This window comes from Lycorma delicatula, chromosome 2 (genome assembly GCF_047948215.1).
Source record: "Lycorma delicatula isolate Av1 chromosome 2, ASM4794821v1, whole genome shotgun sequence".
NCBI classification, from domain to species: Eukaryota; Metazoa; Arthropoda; class Insecta; order Hemiptera; family Fulgoridae; genus Lycorma; species Lycorma delicatula.
The window spans coordinates 149,398,701-149,419,036 of NC_134456.1; the positions used below are offsets into that span (position 1 = coordinate 149,398,701).

General features: G+C 28.0%; 1 protein-coding gene across 1 annotated transcript in view; it reads right to left on the reverse strand.

Moving 5' to 3' along the window:
* Ten-a (Teneurin-a transmembrane protein) overlaps positions 1-20,336 on the reverse strand; it is a 332,260-nt gene that overhangs the window by 17,811 nt on the left and 294,113 nt on the right. Inside the window, exons 26-36 of the mRNA XM_075357656.1 lie at positions 20,058-20,317; positions 16,761-16,930; positions 16,318-16,450; positions 15,754-16,026; positions 14,355-14,577; positions 13,295-13,380; positions 9,973-10,124; positions 6,306-6,473; positions 5,956-6,097; positions 4,779-4,910; positions 3,684-3,941 (exon numbers count right to left, since the gene is read on the reverse strand). Of these exons, the coding sequence (XP_075213771.1) occupies positions 3,684-3,941; positions 4,779-4,910; positions 5,956-6,097; positions 6,306-6,473; positions 9,973-10,124; positions 13,295-13,380; positions 14,355-14,577; positions 15,754-16,026; positions 16,318-16,450; positions 16,761-16,930; positions 20,058-20,317 (1,997 nt within the window). The remainder of the gene's footprint in view (positions 1-3,683; positions 3,942-4,778; positions 4,911-5,955; positions 6,098-6,305; positions 6,474-9,972; positions 10,125-13,294; positions 13,381-14,354; positions 14,578-15,753; positions 16,027-16,317; positions 16,451-16,760; positions 16,931-20,057; positions 20,318-20,336) is intronic.

The following is a 20,336-nucleotide window of genomic DNA, read 5'->3' on the forward strand; positions in this document are numbered from 1 at the left end:
TTGTCTGGAATGTTTTGAAAACTCATTACAAAGTTTTCTAGAAAAATTTTTATAAAAAAATTATTTTATTCTAGGCTACTATTTTCTTTTAATAAGTTTTCACATATTACATAAAATATCAGTGTGATCCAGATGTGTAGGAAGGGACAGATGCCTCCCTTCAGACTTGTTACAACAGTTAGTCATGAGTCTTTTAACAAGTCTAAAAAAAAAAACTTGTTTGGATTTCAAAAGATTTTTTACACCTGCATCCTTAATTTACCCCCATACAGCGGGATGTTTGCAAAAGTAATGGTGAAATATTGTATTGTCACTCAACCTTAGGAACTGTGCAAAATTTCATCAACTGGCAATCTCAGAAAGTATGTTAAAATTAAAGACACAAGATTTGAGAGCAAACATGAAAAAACATTAAGAATTAAAGAAAAGCAAGTAAAAAATTACACTGCAAGGTAAAAATAATTTTTCTACCTTACTCTCAATGCAATTTTTGAAACTTATATTTTGAAGTCGGCACCAAATTTTAAATGAATTACATATACAAAAGATACGAATTACAAAATTTGTTTGAATTTGGCACTGACAACAACAAATAAGTTTCTTCTATTATATTTATGAGATAGTGGACAAATTATTTTTTACTTTTAAACATAATTTACAAAAAAAAATTATTATTATACTTTTTGGAGTTGGTTCAATGTTAAAAAAAAGAAATTTTTTTTTTATGAAATATATTTTTCCTTTTATTATGAACCCTTATTGTTCAGAATTGTAAAGAAAAATTAATTTAGTAGATGGAATGAATAAAGTTAAAGATTGTTGTCATGAATATATTAATTTATAATATGATGTTACTAAGTTTACTCATACTGGTGCATATGGTGCACTCATACTGGATATGCAACATAAGTTGACCTAAATTGAGAAAAAATCAATAAAAATTAAATAATTCAAGGTTTTTTATAAATTTATTTATTACTATAATCCTTTGTTAACTAACACTGGTTGACATGATTCTTGTAACATTAATGAAAATGCTCTTTTTGTGTTTTACTAGCTATTAAAATATCTCTATTCATAGAAATGTTCTACCACATCCCATTTCCAAGTATCTTTAACCTTTCTACCTGTTAATCTGTTTTGAATTACCTGCAATTGTTTACACCTGGCTTTACTGGGTTCCTATTGTACTCAATTAGACTTTAGACTCTGTTATGTTTCTTTCTTTAACATTTAAATTGATTCTGTCTCGCATACATTCAAGTTGTTTTTGTTATATTTTATATAAAATGGCAAGTTTTAGTCATTGATGTTGGAAAAATCCAGTAGATAAGTTGTTACATTTTTGTGGAAGACTTACTTCAAAGTCACAGACCAGATTTGTATCTCAGGAAGACAAAAAACCTATTTTTTATATTTTAAATTCCAAATAGGAGATCAAGATACACATTAGACTCCTCATGTTTGCTATGCGAGTATATACCTTTTTCATAAATCTAATGAAGTAGATGCAAATTCTGTGCCATTTGTTGTTCCTACGGTGTGGAGAGAACCTTCTGACCATGTAAGTGATTGCTACTTCAGAATTACAAAAATAGATATATGAATATTTGAATATCCGTTATAAGTAAAACTGAATATCCAAATTTGCCTTCAGCACTAAGGCCAATTCCTCCCAACCAGTATTTATTAGTGCCGATTGCACCTTTAAACTTGGACAACATTACATTTCCTGATGATTCTTATTTTTCATCAAGATCTGATTCAAAATTTCCTGAGACCAGTAGTAGTGGCCCTACCTTTTTACCAACCACCAGTGAGCCTCAACTCAAAAAAAATTAAATGATTTGGTATGTGACCTGGGTTTGTCAAAATAAAAAGCTGAATTCTCTGTTCAGACTTCAACAGTGAAACCTTGTAGATAATAACACAAGTGCTTCACTTTACTAAAAATGGAATATAACATTTTCAGATTTTTATAAAATGAATGCTTTATAAAGGAACGCTATGTGTCCTTTATGTTACTGTAATTGATATTGGTTTAATGAATAAACTTAATATGGAATAAATACCTTCTGAATGGTATATTTTCATACATTCATCTAATTACAGCTTAAAAGCAGTTTTTCTTCAGGATGGAAAAGGAAAACCATCTATTCCTTTAGGCCATTCAATGACAATGAAAGTAAACTATGATAACTTGGCTATCATGCTAAATATGAATAGTATCAGTAGGATATTTGTAGAAATTTAAAAATGATAGGTAAGGCTTCAAGGGGGTTTCACAGAGTATTGTTTTTTATACCTACGGACAGTTGGGCAACACAAGAACTTCTTATTAAGACAGACTGGCCTCATAGAAAAGAACTTCTTTTGAACCAGGTACTTCAAACAAAGTATACTCCACTTGATCCATAAAAGGTAATTCTCCAGCCTTTCCTTAATAAGCTTGGACTAATGAAAAACTTTGTTAACAAAGGTAATGGTTTCAAGTATCTAAAAGAACTATTTTCCCAGTTAAGTGATGCAAAACTAAAATAAGGCATCTTTATTGGACCTCAAATAAGGAAACTCCTCAAATAAGTGATCTCCTTTTTACTGAAAAATTAAATGACAAAGAACTGTCAGGTTGGAACTGTTTTGTATGTGTAGTGAAGGAATTTCTGGGTAATAAGAAAGATGAGAACAAGAAAACCCTCATAGGTGAACTCTTAAAAGGCCTATAAATTACTAATGTTGCATATCCTTAAAATGCATTTTTGCACTCTCATTTGGACTTTTTCCAGAAAATTTGGGTGCAGTACTGACAAACAAGGAGAGAGTTTTACCAGAACAATGGAAACACCATTTCGAGGACTCTGGAACCCACCTATGATGGGCAACTACTGCTGTTTATTAAAAAGAGATTTTACTGAATACAAGACAAAAAAGTGAAATATTTTGTCATTGTATGGCATGACAGCTTTATGTAACATTTTATATTTTTTATTGCATATGGTCCTTAATAAAATGTCTTTAATTAGATTTAACATGTTTTAGACATAAATATTTTTTTTTAATCAATATAATTATAAATTACATTGCAAAATAAGCTGTCTTCTGTTTTTAGTCAAATTCCCAACCCAAAAAAACAAAAAAACTGTACATGTTACAGTATTTTGTGTATCATTTTTGAATTTAGGATCACAGAATAACTCAAATATAGCAATTTTCAATGTTACTTAAAAAAAATTAAAATTAGTTGAATACTGTAATCAATAAATCTTTACTTAACTCTTTATATTTAATCAGATTTTCTTTATGTTTACAGATGTGTTGGGAAATTCTTAACATTTAACATTTTAAACACTGGAATTTAATTTTATTAATCATAAAAATATAAAGAAAGACATTTTTTCATGTTTGTCAAAATAAAAAAATTGAATATATAAATATAAATAGAATGGACTCTGACCCTTCAAGCTAGCCCAAATGGGACCACACATTTAGCAGTTAATCTGAAAACATATTATAAATAACTTTTAATAATTGCATGTAGTAACTTAACAACAATTAATTAATTCATATTTTATATACGTAACAGCAAAGAATTTAAATATTTGATACAGAAAATTAAAACCATATTATATTTATTATTCAGTCTTAAAGATATGATATAAAACAAGAATTATAGTAATCTGTACCTGGTCAAGTAGTCCACCACAAAAATCAACAGGAAGATAGAGATAAGGATTTGAATCGTAAACAATATGGCCATAAGGTGAACGCATTATCTCTCTAATACCTTCACCGTACTGGTTGAATATCATGACGGGTGTACCGCACTGATCGGTAGCAACATAGTATTTATGTCTGAATACTTGTGCATATATTAAGTGTCCTCTATCATCATATACCAAGGACATCAATTTCCCATCACGGGGACTGTAGATATGAGATACCTATTGAAAAGAAATATAAAAATATTTAAATTAAATAAAATTTTACTAGACTTATAAAAAAATGTTCAATTATTTTTAGAATTAAATAGATCCATTAAAACCAGATATGAGACAATTGTTACCAAAGAATTGTTTTAATCATTAGATATATGAAATAAACAGTATTACATGTGAAATTCTGCTAGCTAGCATATGTATGTTTCTGCATTAAATTCCCCATCTGTTAATACAACAACAGTTAACTTTATTGTTTTAATTTCATAATCTTAGATGGTTGGTTAGTATCAATTTTTTGTTTGTACAGCCTTTGAATATTGGTTTTTATCTGATTTATATAACAAATATTTGTGTGGGAATACACCAGTAAGTTTTGTGCAAGTTATAAAAATAACTTGCACAAAAATAGTGTTTTAATGCATAAGTTACACCAGCCATCATATATTATAAAACATAAAAGCATTACTATTGAAATTACTCAGTAAAATGTAAAATTTAAGCTAAAAATCTATTGTCGTTTTGATTAATGGTTCCTAGATTATTGCAACATAAAAATTTCATTATTTAATTATTCTTAGCTGGGATATATACTGGCATATATTACTCAGAATGAAATTTCTTTTCTAAAACTTCTTTTGTGTCAGTGCTTTGCTAATTTTATTGAGTCAGTCTAGGTAATATTTTTACATGCAAACAGAAAATTCTCCTGAATAACTATAAATTAATACACATAACTATAAAAAAAAATGTTAATGATAAGCATGTTAAAAATGAGTGAATTGCAAAATTAAATGTAGTTAAAAACGAGTGAATTCCAAAATGAAATATGGTATACATTACTTGGTTAGGCCGTTGATGATTTGTATAAAAGAACTGAGTAACATTTCCATAATTATCTTTCCTTGTAGCTAATCTGTCTAAATGATCGTAATAATATTTGACATCAAACCTTCCACGTTTTGTAGCTCTCACCTAATAAAAAAAAAAATCCAGTTATAGTAAAAACTGAAAATAAGTTTTGTTGTAATAAAAATCACTTGATATCTGAAGACTATTATTTGGTTATTTAACTTTCTTACTCTGGATTAGCCAGAACATAGGTGATTATATAACAAGCAGCACAAAATTGTGTCTTCCTTGATATATTCAAAATATTCCATTCAGTCAACACTAGGAAATTCTGGAAAGCAGGAAGCTTTCTTTTTCTACTTAGCCTTTGGAACCAGGGTAAGGTATTCAGAAGATGAATGAGGATGATATGTATGAATGTAAATGAAGTGTAGTTTTGCACAGTCTCAGGTACTGAGATGTGTGGTTAATTGAAACCTAACCACCAAAGAACACCGGTATCTGTGATCTAGTATCTGTGATATAGTATTCAAGTCTGTATAAAAGTAACTGTCTTTACTAGGATTTCAACCTTAGGACTCTTAACTTTGAAATCAGTTAATTTGTGATTCTATTATAAATGAAAACAAAACTTTTAATTTATAACTATGTATTTTCATTTACAATTACTTTCAACTTCTTTGTTGAAAACTCTTTTATAGAAATACTATTATATTTATAGATACATTTATTCATCAGAAAAGACTTAAAATGTATTCAATTATTATTTAATAAATCACCAAGAACATTTTAATAGCTAATGAAAAATTAGTCGGCGTATAATATTAAAAACTAAGAGATATTAAAAAAATTAAAATCTCTGAATTTTATAAGATTATATACTCAATAAACTTAATTTCAATCATCCACATAGACAGATTTGAATAAATCTTCCATCCATTCTTACATTTCTTGTTACTATATTTATAAATTAATGTGGAATGATGAAAATAATAAAGTATAACTACAAAATCAGCTGTGTGACTTCAGACTGAAATGGAAATAAAGTAAAAATAACAAATAACAAACCTCATTCTATGATAAAGAGCAGATCATAGAAAATCATAAAATGAAAAAAAAAAACCTGTATGGTAAGGCAAGAGATAATAATATAATAAAATTGTTATACCAGTAATCCTTTTGCATTGTAGTGAAATTTTTCTTCACGAGCATTTTGTACAACAAGCCCTCTATTATCATATCTATAAAGTCCTTCACCAAATTTTACAATGCGATCCATAACATTGTATTCCATAGGAATTGTATTGCCCCTGTAAAATAAAATTTCACCATTTCTGATTATGAATAAGTGTAGGATATTACATTTTATAAATAATTTACATATTTAAAAAAAAGTTAATTTAATTATAATTTTCAATTAAAATTATTTATTTATTTTTTAATATATTTATGTACCTCAAAAGAAAACTATACACAAATATGCATTAATAAGAAAATTAAAGTAATAGCTGTTATTACCTATAAGTGAGTGAAAGCATGTTGCCATTGGCATCATATTTAAATCCCCATGGTTCTTGAGCTTCTACTGCTGCTAGCTGCCCATCAGCATCCCATGTAAGATTTTTTACATTAGTATATGTATTTACACCAACATTTCTTGTGTAAGTTCTGGTTTGGCTGATACGACTATAAAAAAAATGAGAATATATAAAAGTTCAACAAAACATTAATTGCATATTATTACAACAATTATTATTGAATTCAATTGAATTTATCAAGGTAAAACTTATATATTATGATGATTTCATAATACATAAATCCTGCATTAGTACTGTACAACAATTTCAGCCGTAGAGCAATTAGATGATTGTATGAACTGTATACATTAAGTAATGCCGGATAACCAATTATTAATAATCACTTCCTTTATTTACTTTAAAATTTACACTTCATTAATTAAACATTACAATGAATTATATTAATTTATGTTTTTATTTACGTTTATATTTATTCACATTTTAAATATATATTAAATATGTCTAACTTAGAACAATAAAAATTTAGTGATGTTGCCAATACATCTTAAAGGAAAGTAAATTCATATATTAATTCTAACAATAATTAAGATCAACTGGTTCATTAATAAATAAGAAGGTAACAGGAGATGTTTACATTTAGTAAGAGGACAAAGAAAACAAATGAATCTGAACAAGTACTATTAGTACTTGTCTACAGACCTTTATATATATATAAAAAAATTGACAATACCTATACTAGATACACACTACGATAATATACACTATATTCATTCCCCTAGCTTGAAGATCAGATTATGTATTTGTTTGTTCTCTGTTATATGTGGATAGAAATTCTTTGGTCTTCTTCACAACATTCAAACTAAATTCATTGTGAAAATGTCTCATTCTAAAGTTCAGAATAATCAAACATTTTGGTCTGGTAAATTATAAGGTTCTTCTAAAAATTTCCTTATTGTACCTTGGAATCTGTGCTATATAAATATAAATCATATTTATATAATATTCATGTATATTTTAAGCTCTATTAATATAAACCATCTAGTACAGAATATTTTGATAAGACATATCTTACATTAATTTTACTATGAAAGTACTTTCACAGGATCGCATATCTTCAGTCATGATTGAAATATTTAATTAAATTAGTCTAATTAAATATTTAAAACTATACTCAGTATTTTGTACTAGGTGGTTTAATTAATAGAATTTAAAACATAATTTAACAGTACAGAGGAATAATATGAATCGTATAAAGATTAATTTCATTAAAATAATATTCATGTAACCTGTATTACATGAATATAAATAAATAAATATAATTTTAAAATCTATAATTTAAAGAAAAAATTATAAGTAGGTTTTTTTATTTGAAAAAAAAAGAAGATTAATAAATCATTACCTTTTACTAGTGTATGATTTATTACATAGTTTTGTAAACTGTAAAAACAAGTTTTCATTGAGGTATTTTTTTTTCTTTTTAATAAGGAGCTGATGGTTATAATACATTATTATTGGAGTATCATAAACAGTGGCTAACTAAAAATCAGAACAAGTTCTCAAGATAAAAAATGGGGTGTCAGTCATTGTTTGGTGATCATAAGTATGAATCATACAGACTTATGAATCAAAAAGAAAAAATGTTAACTTTTACTTCTGCTAAATAAAAGGATTTTTAATGCTTTTAAAAGGGTTGTTTGGAAAGCTTTCTGCCTGAAACAGAGAAAGTGCAAGCATGACCAAATGTCTATGATATTCATCAGGTATGATCCTTTAGATAATGTGCTATAAAATTTCAGACACATGTGTTTAGTTGCTTGTTTTGTGACAATTAAGTAAAGCAAACAAATTTTAATATTTTCTAAAAATGGATAAAACTTAATTTTAAGCTATTATAAATATTTTGTTTTAAAAGAATTAACTCCAATATGTGAAAAAAGTTAAATTCCAACAAAGGTTCCCCTTTGTTTTTGAGGTAAAAAAGTGAACTGCAAGTTTAAACATGGTTGTAAATTCATTCAAGATGATGCTAGGGATGCTCAAAAACCACTGTAACTGATGAAATCATAACAAAAATCCACAATACTGTATTAAATGAACATTGACTAAAGGTACGTGAGCTTTCTGACACTGCAAAGATTTTTGATGGGTGCCATGCTTGTTAACAGTTAACAAAAAATACATTTGACTGATTGAACACTTCTCAAGGGAGTTTAAACTTATTTTAAGGCAATTTTGCTGAGTTTCTCCAAAAAGAAAATTCTCTTTCATCATAATGATATGTATGCACACGCATCTCGGGTTGCTGCAAAACTCCATGACCTTACTACATTTTGAAGAGCTTTCACATACACTGTAGTCACCAAATTTGTCTCCCAAAGTTTATTTCCTCTGCCCAAACCTGAAGAAATCACTTGCTGGTAGAAGATTCACTTCAAATCATTAGGTCAAAGCTGAGGCAACTACTTATTTTGCAGAGTTGGACAAATTGCATTGTACCAAGGGTATTGAAAAGTTAGAAAGTCATTTGTCTACATGAATTGAATTGCAAGGCGAATACTTTGAAAAGTAAAATAAAAATCTTCTTTCCTTCATCAGAAAAATTTTTTAATGATCCTCATATAGTGATAACTGTCGGTAATTATTTACTGAATATTTGTCTACGAAAACTTACTAAACATGTTATCCAGTGTGTTGCACATAATAATTATCAACAAAAATCATCTGTTACATACCAAAATAGCAAGCATAAAATAAATTTATATAAATACCAACATAAAAATGTTTTTAGAGTCTATTTTTTCAACAGTTGTTTTATTATATCAGGTACATTGCTTGAATTGTACCTAATAGAATTGAATTCAACCAATTTTATTCAATTGATCATAACAATTTTATCAGTTTTACATATAATGAATAGAACTTTAGTAACTGTTGATGAATCTATGAGTTCAAAAACTTTTCATATAAATTATTAAGCTAATATTAAGCTTGCTATTAGATTATAACTTGTTAATAATTATACATAAAAATATCTTACTCTAATGTATTTATATTAACATTGTTGTTCATCTGCATAAAATATTATTTATTATTTTTAATCACTGGTGACAGCTGATTGATATATATATATACATAAAAATAAAATGGGACCTTGTACTGAACTGCTGTGTAACTCCAACTAATATTTTAATAAGTTTGAACAATCATTTTTACTATTCTGTCTCGTGCTTTATTTCTGCACACCGTTTCTTTCACATGAGATAAATGGTATAAATCAGTTGTTACTAACTATACCTTAACCTGTTTTATACAACTTTTATAAATTGAGTTCAAAATTGACACTTTCAAAAGGTTAACAGCTTAATTAGAATTAAAAAATTGATAAAAAGTTTCCTTATGAATCCAATTCACAAATGTCTATTCAAAAAGAAAAACCTTTTCCCACAATTTATTTTTGACTACCTTATTGTAAATAGAATGTTTCAGGGTTATAAACCACTTATAATAAAGAAGCATAATAATATTAAATAATAAAGAAACACAGCGGAACAGATTCACAACAGTAAACATTCTGCATATATTTTCTGATAAACAGATAAAATAATCTATTTGAAGAATTTTTTTGACAGATTATAACACAAACTTACTTTCTCGAATCATATGTGAACTCCATACGATACACTTCCATTCTATGAATAGTAACTGTCACTTGTGAAATTTGAAAGTGTTCATTTATAGTTCTGCTGAATACTGCAGTACCATCAGATAATGATGTGATATTTGGTTGAGGCCATGTAACCTGAACAATTAAACAATAATATTGCTAGTGTTATGACAAAAAAAAGATAATAAAATTTAATAATAATTAATGTAAAACGTCCCCTGCAATGTAAAATAAGGTAATGTGAGATCATTAAGTTCCTTGGGAAATAAAATTTATAGAACATTTATATAGTGTCCCAAAGTAAAACAGGATTTAAATATAAAAAATGAACCTTCTTTTAAACATGAATTGGCAAAGTTGTGACACTTGGAAAGAGTAATAACTCCACTTAAATTTGGAAAATAACATCCGGCAAATGTCCTCTAAGGCTCATATGAGATTTGCACAATCTTTTGATATGATTTGCAATCACATTTTTACAGATTTGTGGCTGAATTTTTGCGAAAACACATCAAATTGGTTCTTAAAATTCAGGAATGGTTGGTATGACTTTACAAATACCCAGAGATAAGTCACATGGTGAGTTATCACATGACCTTGGTGGCCTACTATGATTACTGATATGCAAAATCAGTGGCTCCTGAAATTTCTGCTGTAAGAACTCAATGATTTCACGCGCTATATGGCACGTGGTGCCATCCTGCTAGAACATCTCATCAAACTCAGAGCCAAAATCCATGACTTTTTCCATGACATGATTTGATTGACTTTTCCATGACATGATTTTCCATGACTTCCAACTGAGGCCACAAAAATGCTGTTCATCATCTCATAATAACATATACCATTGACAGTATCAGCACAACACCTTCCATATTTGTGCTTCACAACACAAAGCACTTTGGCATCATGTATTTCTCCATCACAACTAACTCAGTACTAAACAGAATGTGATAACTACAACATGTGCTTCAAGCGTGCTGTCAATTCAACAGAAAAAATGGCGCACAATTTAAATCCTGTGTAATTTTGAGACACCTTTATTATCAACCAAAATAATAAACATGACTTTCCCTGTTCATAAAAAGAATCTAAAATTTTAAAAACATCCTTACAGTAAAATTTAAGAAAGAAATTTTGATAGAAATTGAAAATGTTCAGAGACAAGAAAAGATTAATTTTTTTTCTTAGGAGTTAAAATAAACAGACTGAATTATTAATCCTTTATATTTTGGGTAGGGCTAAACATTTCTTTTATATAAGTGAGAGCACAAGTAAAAATAATAAATATAATATTTAATAAGTAAACATTTACACTAACATTAGTAATATGTAAAAATAAAGACTTAAGGATAGTGGAACTTTATTTTTCAACTCGATTTTTAAAAACAGAGTAATAAAATAAGACAGCTCATTAAATGACTACTGTTTAAGTACTGCGATTTATGAATACTACTTAAATAACTATAAAATACTAATTAAGTACACTTATGTTTGCAGATCTTATAACTATATTTTATTGTATTCTACTGTTTTGGAATGCAACCCCATTTTCCATTAAAATAAGATTTTATTATTCGTAGTAAATTGGTGAAATGATCCTTTCTGAATACCAAAGGATTATTACATTAAAATTTTTTATTGATTTAATGCATAATTACATAATAAAGGCAGTAAAAGGTTGCATAACTTTCCCTTGACATTTTTTTAGTCTCAAATTTTCCACATGGTTCTCTTTAATATTAATTACAGTAGGGCTTCTCTTAACTGTGGTAATGGGGGGGGGAGGGGTTGCCAGCTTGGATAATGGAATTTGTGGTTAAGAGAGACCTTAAGTTTCGTTCTTGAATTCGGACAACAAACCATATATCAAATTGGTAGCAGATAAGCCATAAATTAAAAATGATTATAAAAATATTATTTTACTTTACAGTATTTATTATAATAAAATCAATAGTCAGTAATCACTCATGCATTGATTCACATAAACTTAGTTGGATTTTTTAACGGAAAAGCCTTCTTTTGTCTTAACTGAGTATCACGGTCCATAGTAGCAAGATCACATCAGTTTCATACTATCGTTAAGTCACAGAAAGGAACATACATCATTTCGTTATTCTAAATATTGGAGCACTTTTGTGAGAAATACAGTTCCTTCATTGTGACTAATTTTTTGATTTTCATCAATTGGTTCTTCATCGTCACTAGAGATTTCATTAACCTCTACTGCCATACAAGTAAACACAACACACTACATGGTGTTACAGTGCAGCAGATACACACTCACAAAATATAGACTGATCTTTACACGTGTGGTACACATAAATAACAGAAACTAAAGAGAACTATTATTCTATTTTCTGTTTTACTACCATGCATTGCAAATATGCAATACTAGTTACTATGCAACAGTAATTACATACAATGAATAATCTTCAGTAACAGGCTATAATAAAATTTGTATATGGAGTAAATGGCATTTCGGTTATTCTTTTTTTTTTTTTTTAGTTTTATTGTACTTCAGACTTTTTGTACCTGAGGCTAACTATGGATTTAATGAATGAGTTGTAGTACAATGAAAAGATGCCATGCCTGAGCAGGATTCGAACCCACAACCGTCAGATGAAAGGCCGAGATGCTACTCTACCACGACATCTACGAGAAACCTAGGTTAAGGAAGGCCCTACTGTAGGCAATCATGCAATATTTAAAGTACAACTGCCAAAAATATAAAAATGTTTGGTAAGAAAATTTGAGTTTAATTTGACCCCCATCATTAAATTATTATTTTTAACCTTCACTCGCTAGTCAATGTTAGCGAGCATAGATTAAGTTTGGTTAAATAATATTTATGATTTCATTTATTTATTTTATATAGTGTTTCAGTAGTGCCATCTAAGAACTAACTGCAGCAGTAGATCGCCTACTACATTAATACCAAATATGTGCGTTCAAAACTTCTTTATTATTTGTTTGATCAAATTATAAAATGATTGTGTACTGACTGATGCAGCCTGTGAAAGTTGATTAATGGTATTAGCTTTTTTTTGGGTTTATCGGTTTGGTTAGGTTGTTTATTGAATTTAATTAGCACATTGTCAATATGTTGATGAATTATTTGAATTTTCAAAATAAAATATATATATAAACTTCATATTATGAACTTTATTTATTTATTTTTTTATGGTGATCTCAGAGGATGTGCTCTACATTACAGCACAAATTTATCTAAAATTAATAGTTTTCAATGATAAAAAGATGTTGATTTATATACAATAAATAAAAAATTCTGAAGTAGTTTTTACCATGAATTGTCCAATTTGTTGTTTAGCTCCAGTTTTAGAACTGTACTGTAAAGAGTGTTCTGGAAGGCTTTGGCCACCGATACGACCTGAAAAATAATCAGAAAACAATAATTACTCTGAAAATTGAAACAGACTCCAAAACAGATTAAAGTTAACCTTTACAGGTGATTTTTTTACAAATTTATTTAATACATGAAAAGTAGTGTGCAGGGTCTACGTTAAAATAAGTAATCTAAAGTGTTTGTGTCAATCATTAACTCATTATGTTTGAGCACACCATCACTGCAAACAGCGGTACAAATATGTGAATAATAAGGAGCTGCTGTAGCTCTGATTGCTCCCATGCACAGTGAATTACTATCTTCAAGATGAGTTTGCCTAGTCAGTAAACTAACCATAACACTAACATCACTACAATGACAATATAACTAAATGTTTTATGAGAATAGGAACATCATAAAAGAAAAAGCTCATCTTTTACATCTTAAAAATTACTTGATGGAAAAGCAGAGTTTACATCATACAAAATTTTGTTCTTATCTGTATTGTTCTTAACAGTTCCTTCTATTTAAAAAAAAATTACTAGTAATTATACATAAATAGTATATCTGGTTGCTTTTTGTGGAAGCGCAATTTCAATATTCCATAACTCTGTTAATAAAATATATTAAAAATTTAGTATGTAAGTTAATTTAGGAATGGAGATATAAATTCAATTTTTCATGATCAGTTACACCATTTAAAAAAATAAATTGCAAATTCAGTTCTTGATAAAGACAGATTACGGCTTTCATTTGCATAACTGCTCATTCTTATTAATTCATAATATCAACGAGCTGATGCCCAATTATAATTTTTTTTTTTTATGATGAGAAGTAATAAAATTATTTTTGTGGGTAGTATTATAAAAAAAAAAGTCTGAATAGGATTTTAAACCAGAACCTTTCCAGTTGAAAAGTTGGATGTTACCACTATGCCACAAAGATCGGGCTAGATTATACTATTCATGTGTTTTTGGCTTTTGATTTAATAACATAATTATACCATTTTAAAAACTTACCCTGAATAGAAATAATTCGGAAATTATCATCATACTGATAAGTAAGTTTAGCATTACTCAATCCTGTTTTTGGTCCATAATCAAGTCTTTCTTCAGTTAACAGACCACCAGAATACTGATAATCCCAGCGGTACTCAAAATCTTTTTCAGAATGTAAAACTTGACTTGGAAGTCCTGTCTGTGCCCATTGTTTTATTTGAGTAATTCCATCACCATGTACAATCTACATTTTAAAGGAATCATAGACAAAGAAATTAATTAAAATATACAAAATGAATAATAATTGAATGCTAGGATAAAAGACAAATATCTGAGTTAAAGATATTTTATCACATTATATATGAAATTAGAATACTAATTTTCCTTTATTTCAGAATTATTCAATTTTTAATTCCATTTCTGATAAGTCAGATAAGAGACATTTTTTAGCCCTCTTTCTGATACATTCCAAGATTAATACATTTGAAATATGTACGAATGGAAGGAATATGAATAGAAATAAAGTTGCTTTTTAGTAAACCAACTTGCTTTAGTTGCTTTTTAATAAAGCAACTATGTGTAGTCATTATCCTATAATTTACATCAAACAAATTTTTTTATATTACACAGAAAAAAAAAATCAGGCAGAATAGTATTTTTTTTTTTATCTACTTATGATGTAGGTAAAGCATAATTAATTTATCGCCTCACAAATTAAAAATTTCTCTAATGAAAACAACTTCATCAGATAACGGTTTCCATTACATAATTAAAATTACGGTCCAACAACTATTTTTGGGTGTTCCAAGATCTGTACGTTGAGTTGGAATCCATTCACAAACTTTCCTTGAAATTCTGTCATCAGAGCATTCTTTGTAAGGGGTTAGACCATACTACCATTTCGAATGACCTCATCCATAATGCAAACCATGATTGTAAGGCAACAAGTTCTCCTGAAAAAAGGTAGATTTTTATGTAGACTTTTGTTTCATTTTAGATTATAAAAGCTCAGACTCTGATCTACGTGAGAAGTCTGTATCAATATAATCTTTCATGATTTAAATAGTAATTTATATGTTTATATATAATTTAAGTTTAAATAATAATTTTACAAGTTTTTAAATAATGTAAATCTAAGTCAAATTAGTGTTAGCTTTATCTTCTGTATTCGGTCTCTTAAACTTAATTTTAAGTAAATAAAAAAATTGTTCTTATAATTATAAGAAGTACAATAGTCATTTATGCATAATATTATTGTGGCTAAACACTTATAAGCTTACAGATCCTGATTATGGAGAAAATGAATAATTTTTAAGAAAAAGAAGCAAGTTAGATGACAAATTAAATAATGCTGTCTCATTTTGATGAACAAAACAAGTTACAGGAAAAAATGAAAAGTGACTATTTTTATGAAACATACCTCAGCTAACTGTCCAGATGTATGATACCTATAAAGAACACGAGCTCCATCTCCAGGATAAACGGTCTGGAGTAAAGCTCCAGAATGACTATAATGTTGAAGATATGCTCTAGTACTACCAGGAGCAGTATATGTATAACGGCAAAAACCAAGAGATGCCTGGGCACTGAATGAGTGTCTTGTACCTGATGGTAATGTAACATGTCGCAGACCTCCCATGTCATCGTACACTAAGCTAAATTTTCGTCCACTTGGTAATGAAATTTTAGACAACTGAAAACACAATAACAAGTAAAATTAAACTAATAATTTTATTAAAAAATATTGTACTTATTTAAATCAACACATGCATAAATACAATTACACTTGTTTTAACTAGTTAACATTGTTTTAAAGAAAGAAAAAACAATGAACTATTTTCATTTAGAAACAAAAATAAATTCAACAGAAAAATTATTAATACATTTTATATCTTCTGATTGTATTAATTCTCAATTTAATTTTTATGTATGAGTATATGTTGTATAAAAAATTAGTAATGTGAAAATAAATTTGTTTGATTACCATATTCCAGTCATTATAAGTATATTGTGTGGTCCCATCTTGTTTGGTTTTAATTTCGGCAAGTAAACCATGACGATCATAACTATATGTTTCTGATTGGCTACCCCAGCTCCAGCCATCAACTCTATTAAACCTGAAAAAATTTCAACAATAAAGAAAAACACTGTTAAATTATAACATTATTATATTGTCCATAAGCCAAAATTATTTTTTTTATATACAATGAATATTGTTTTATAAAATTAATACTTATTATCTTAAGTTCAGACAGAACTACAAAAAATTTTCTTCACTTTTGACAAAACAAACTGTAATTTTTCAGTAAACATTACATTTTCTGAATGATACATAAAATGGATTGGAAATGGAAAAATTAACAAAAGAGAAAAAAATTGTTCTATGATATGTATGTATGTACATGTGAGTAAAATTATGTATTTTACCTATCATAAGATATATTGACAGGATGGACAGAATTTCCAGGTCTCCATGACAAAGGTAGACCAGCTGGATCAAAAGTTACACTTAATAATGGTTCCTTATCTTTATCATAGACAGTCTCTTTTCCAGCTGCTTGATCATATTCAACACCAAGGATACGAGTATTATTTACCTAAAAGAAAAAAAATCATTAACATTATTTAATAATTAAATCAATTACATATCACATTTATTAGTTTATACACTAACAAAAAAAAAGTTTACAGTGTTATAAAGTTTGGATAAAAATGGTTTATTTTAAACCACATATTTAAAACAGGCCTCTATTAGTTACTTTACTATGAAAGTAAAAACAAGAATTAAACTTTCATAAGACTTCTTTTTGTTATATTTATGTAACTAGAAAATTTCACTATTTTATTAAACCATAAATACAAGATGCTTTGTTAAAAATTAATAATTAATTTGCAAGTATATGTTAACATACATAAAGTAAAGCCAACCTAAAAATTTCTACCGACTTAGAAAAAGGCCAAATTTTATTCTTATTTTAATGAGCTCTGACACATATTTTAATGAGGAAGATGGAATAGAAAAAAATTACTAGGAAAAAGTTCTAGGTTTTTCTGGGAACTAAACCCAAGACTAGCTTATAATCAGAGTAAAGCATTCTAACACTAGGTAAATTATCTGGTCAGTTGCTGTGTAATATAAGTATCTAAGTTAAATGAGTTGCAATTCATAAATATTTTGAGTAAATAATAAAGTTAAACAATATTTCAGTAAGTAAATCAGAAACTCTTTTTCTGTATATGTGTATTTCACAAAGTTCTGTAATGGTTTATTGCTTAAGTTTAACATTCTGCTTTCTTCTCAGTTATTCCTGTTACAACTACGATACAAAACGTATTACTAATAGATGATACCATAATTTACTACCCAGTAAACATAGAGAGAAATAAATATTCCAGCATCCAAGCTGCTAAAATTTTAAAAACAGAATATGGATTTTAGAGGCTGCAAGAAAAAATCCAGATTAAAAGTTTTGATGATTAGTAACAAAAACAAGTGTGATAATATTATGACTACACAATCAAACAATTATTATTCTTATTTTTCTGTAATAATGAATAATTTCAGCTACATATTACATTTCTTTAAAAAAAAATTAATTATGGTATTCATATAAATTAAAATTAGTATTCGTGAAGCATTATTTGGTTTCAAATAATGCTTTTAAATGTTAATTACTTTAAGAATATATATATATACATAATTTTACTTATATATATAATATATATATACATATATAGAAAGTGTTTTGGGAGCTGTTGACCAAATTTAAGGAATTGATTTAGCACATTAAAATAAACAAATTCAGGTTTACAAATATCTTCTATTCTATATAATCTTGTTTCATTTTCTGCTTCTCATTTTGTGGTTTTTCAATATAAATTTATACCTTAATAACACCTTGAGATACTATAATGAAATTTTGTGCAAATTACCAAAAAAAATCTTTTTAAAAAATAAATAAGTTTGAAAATGTAACTTTTGAAATTCCAAAATGGTGGAATTTTTTATCACTGTTATTAATATTAATATCTCATTTATTTAAATTGAATAAAGAGCTAAGATATAGCTGAAATTTTTACAGTGGAGACAAAAATCATGCAATCATATAATTTTGTGCCTGTTTTAATTTCCTTCACCTACTAAAATAATTACTATTAATAGTAGAAATAATATTCTATTACACTACCTATGTTTATATATATATATATATACTTGCATCCACACTGCAGCTTTGAATGCGCTATATGACTTTATGGTCAGGGGTTTAGTTGGTCATGGCTCACTTTGTTCACCATTCCTGTCTAGGCAGGAATCTAATCTCTGGTTAGGGGGGGGGGGGGTCTCTGCTCTCTGGACCCCTTGAATTCATTAAATCCATGCTTGTTAGAATAATAAAGGTAAATAAAAATTAAAGCCTGTTCAATTTATAAAAACTATCAGTGTATTGTAATTTCTTCATATTAACTGTCTGGTTAGTACAGGACCCAAAACTTTGAGTGATCTGAAGAATGTGAATTTCAAAATGTACTATATAACTATGAGTACACTATATATAGTTTCCTTATATACTATTCTGTATGTAATAAGTTTTTGCTAATCAGATGAAATTTTATAGGTGAGAGTTTTTAGGTTTTACCATTTCATGTTCTCTCTAGACAAAAAAAAAATTTTACCTTTGAAAAATTCCAGAAGGATGTGTGTACATTAGTACATGTATATGTTTGTTTATTTCTGCTTGATATCTCCAGACTGGATGGACTGCTTTTCATGAAATTTAGTCAATTTTCTCTAGGTGAAATTTAGCTAATTTCTCAGTGCGGACATTAATGCTTTTTAATTTTGGTTAAAACTGGACTTAACTGGTCAGGAAGATACAAATTGCAGACCTGCATCTCAAAATTTTTCTCATAAGGTAGGTAAATATTTTCACATAGTTTTATGTCCCAAAAGTGTTTAAGAATTTCTCATGGTATTTGGTATTAGCAAAAAATGCTCATAAAGTGTGTGAGAAAAAACCTTTTCTCCTTTCATTGTTTCTGGGCTCAAAATCTCAATCTTGTACACATTAAATGATTACATTACATTAGTATATTTCTTTGGTTATGTATTTGGGCCACTTCATTCAGGAGTAGGGGATAGTAATACTAATTTTGTTTGTTTTTATCATCAGTTACCATTTTGCATAATATCTTCAGACAGACTGATTTTTATTAAATTTTAAATGAAGACTTCTGAATTCAGATCATTGTTACCATTTAATTTTAGTTACAATTGATCACAGGATAGAGGAATATGGTCACCATAAGGTCATCTCAAAAAGTAGATCAATTGGTTTACATAATTCTTTATTTGCATACTTATATACTTTAATTTCCATTTAATTTCTTGCTAACCAGGAGTCTGCTGAAGGTGAAGCCCTCATTAGCCAGTCACATAACTTTCCTTATTTTGCTTAGGAAGTTATACAACTTTTTCTTAAGTTTTTCTAAGCTAACTGTTTTGGTAATTAGGTAAGGCTTGTATTACTTTTCATATAGGTAGCTAACTGTCTCAAAGAACAAAAAAGCGAACCAACTAATGACAGTAAGACAAACTATGGGTTAAAGAGATAAGCAGAGAAATAATAATAAAGAAACATAATTTCACAAACTAAACTAATTATAAAATTTCATGAATTAAAAGAAATAAACAAACATAAATAAAAGAGTATTCTAAACTCTTACCCATAGTTGCCTGTGAAGTGTTTGCTGACTTGTTCCAGCATCACCAACCAATGTATAGGTCCATGCCATATTATTAGCAATATCACCACGTCTTGTGATTTGTTTGCTCCAAACAGGGAACATTTCAGCTTCAACTGGTAATGATAGTTCTAATAAAGGATGCTTTGCTTCTGCAGTAACAATAGTTATACCACCCCAACGATGCACCATCCACAATGATCCATTACGGAAACGCATAGCTTCACTAACACCTTGTAAACCTAAGTAAAGCATAAATTT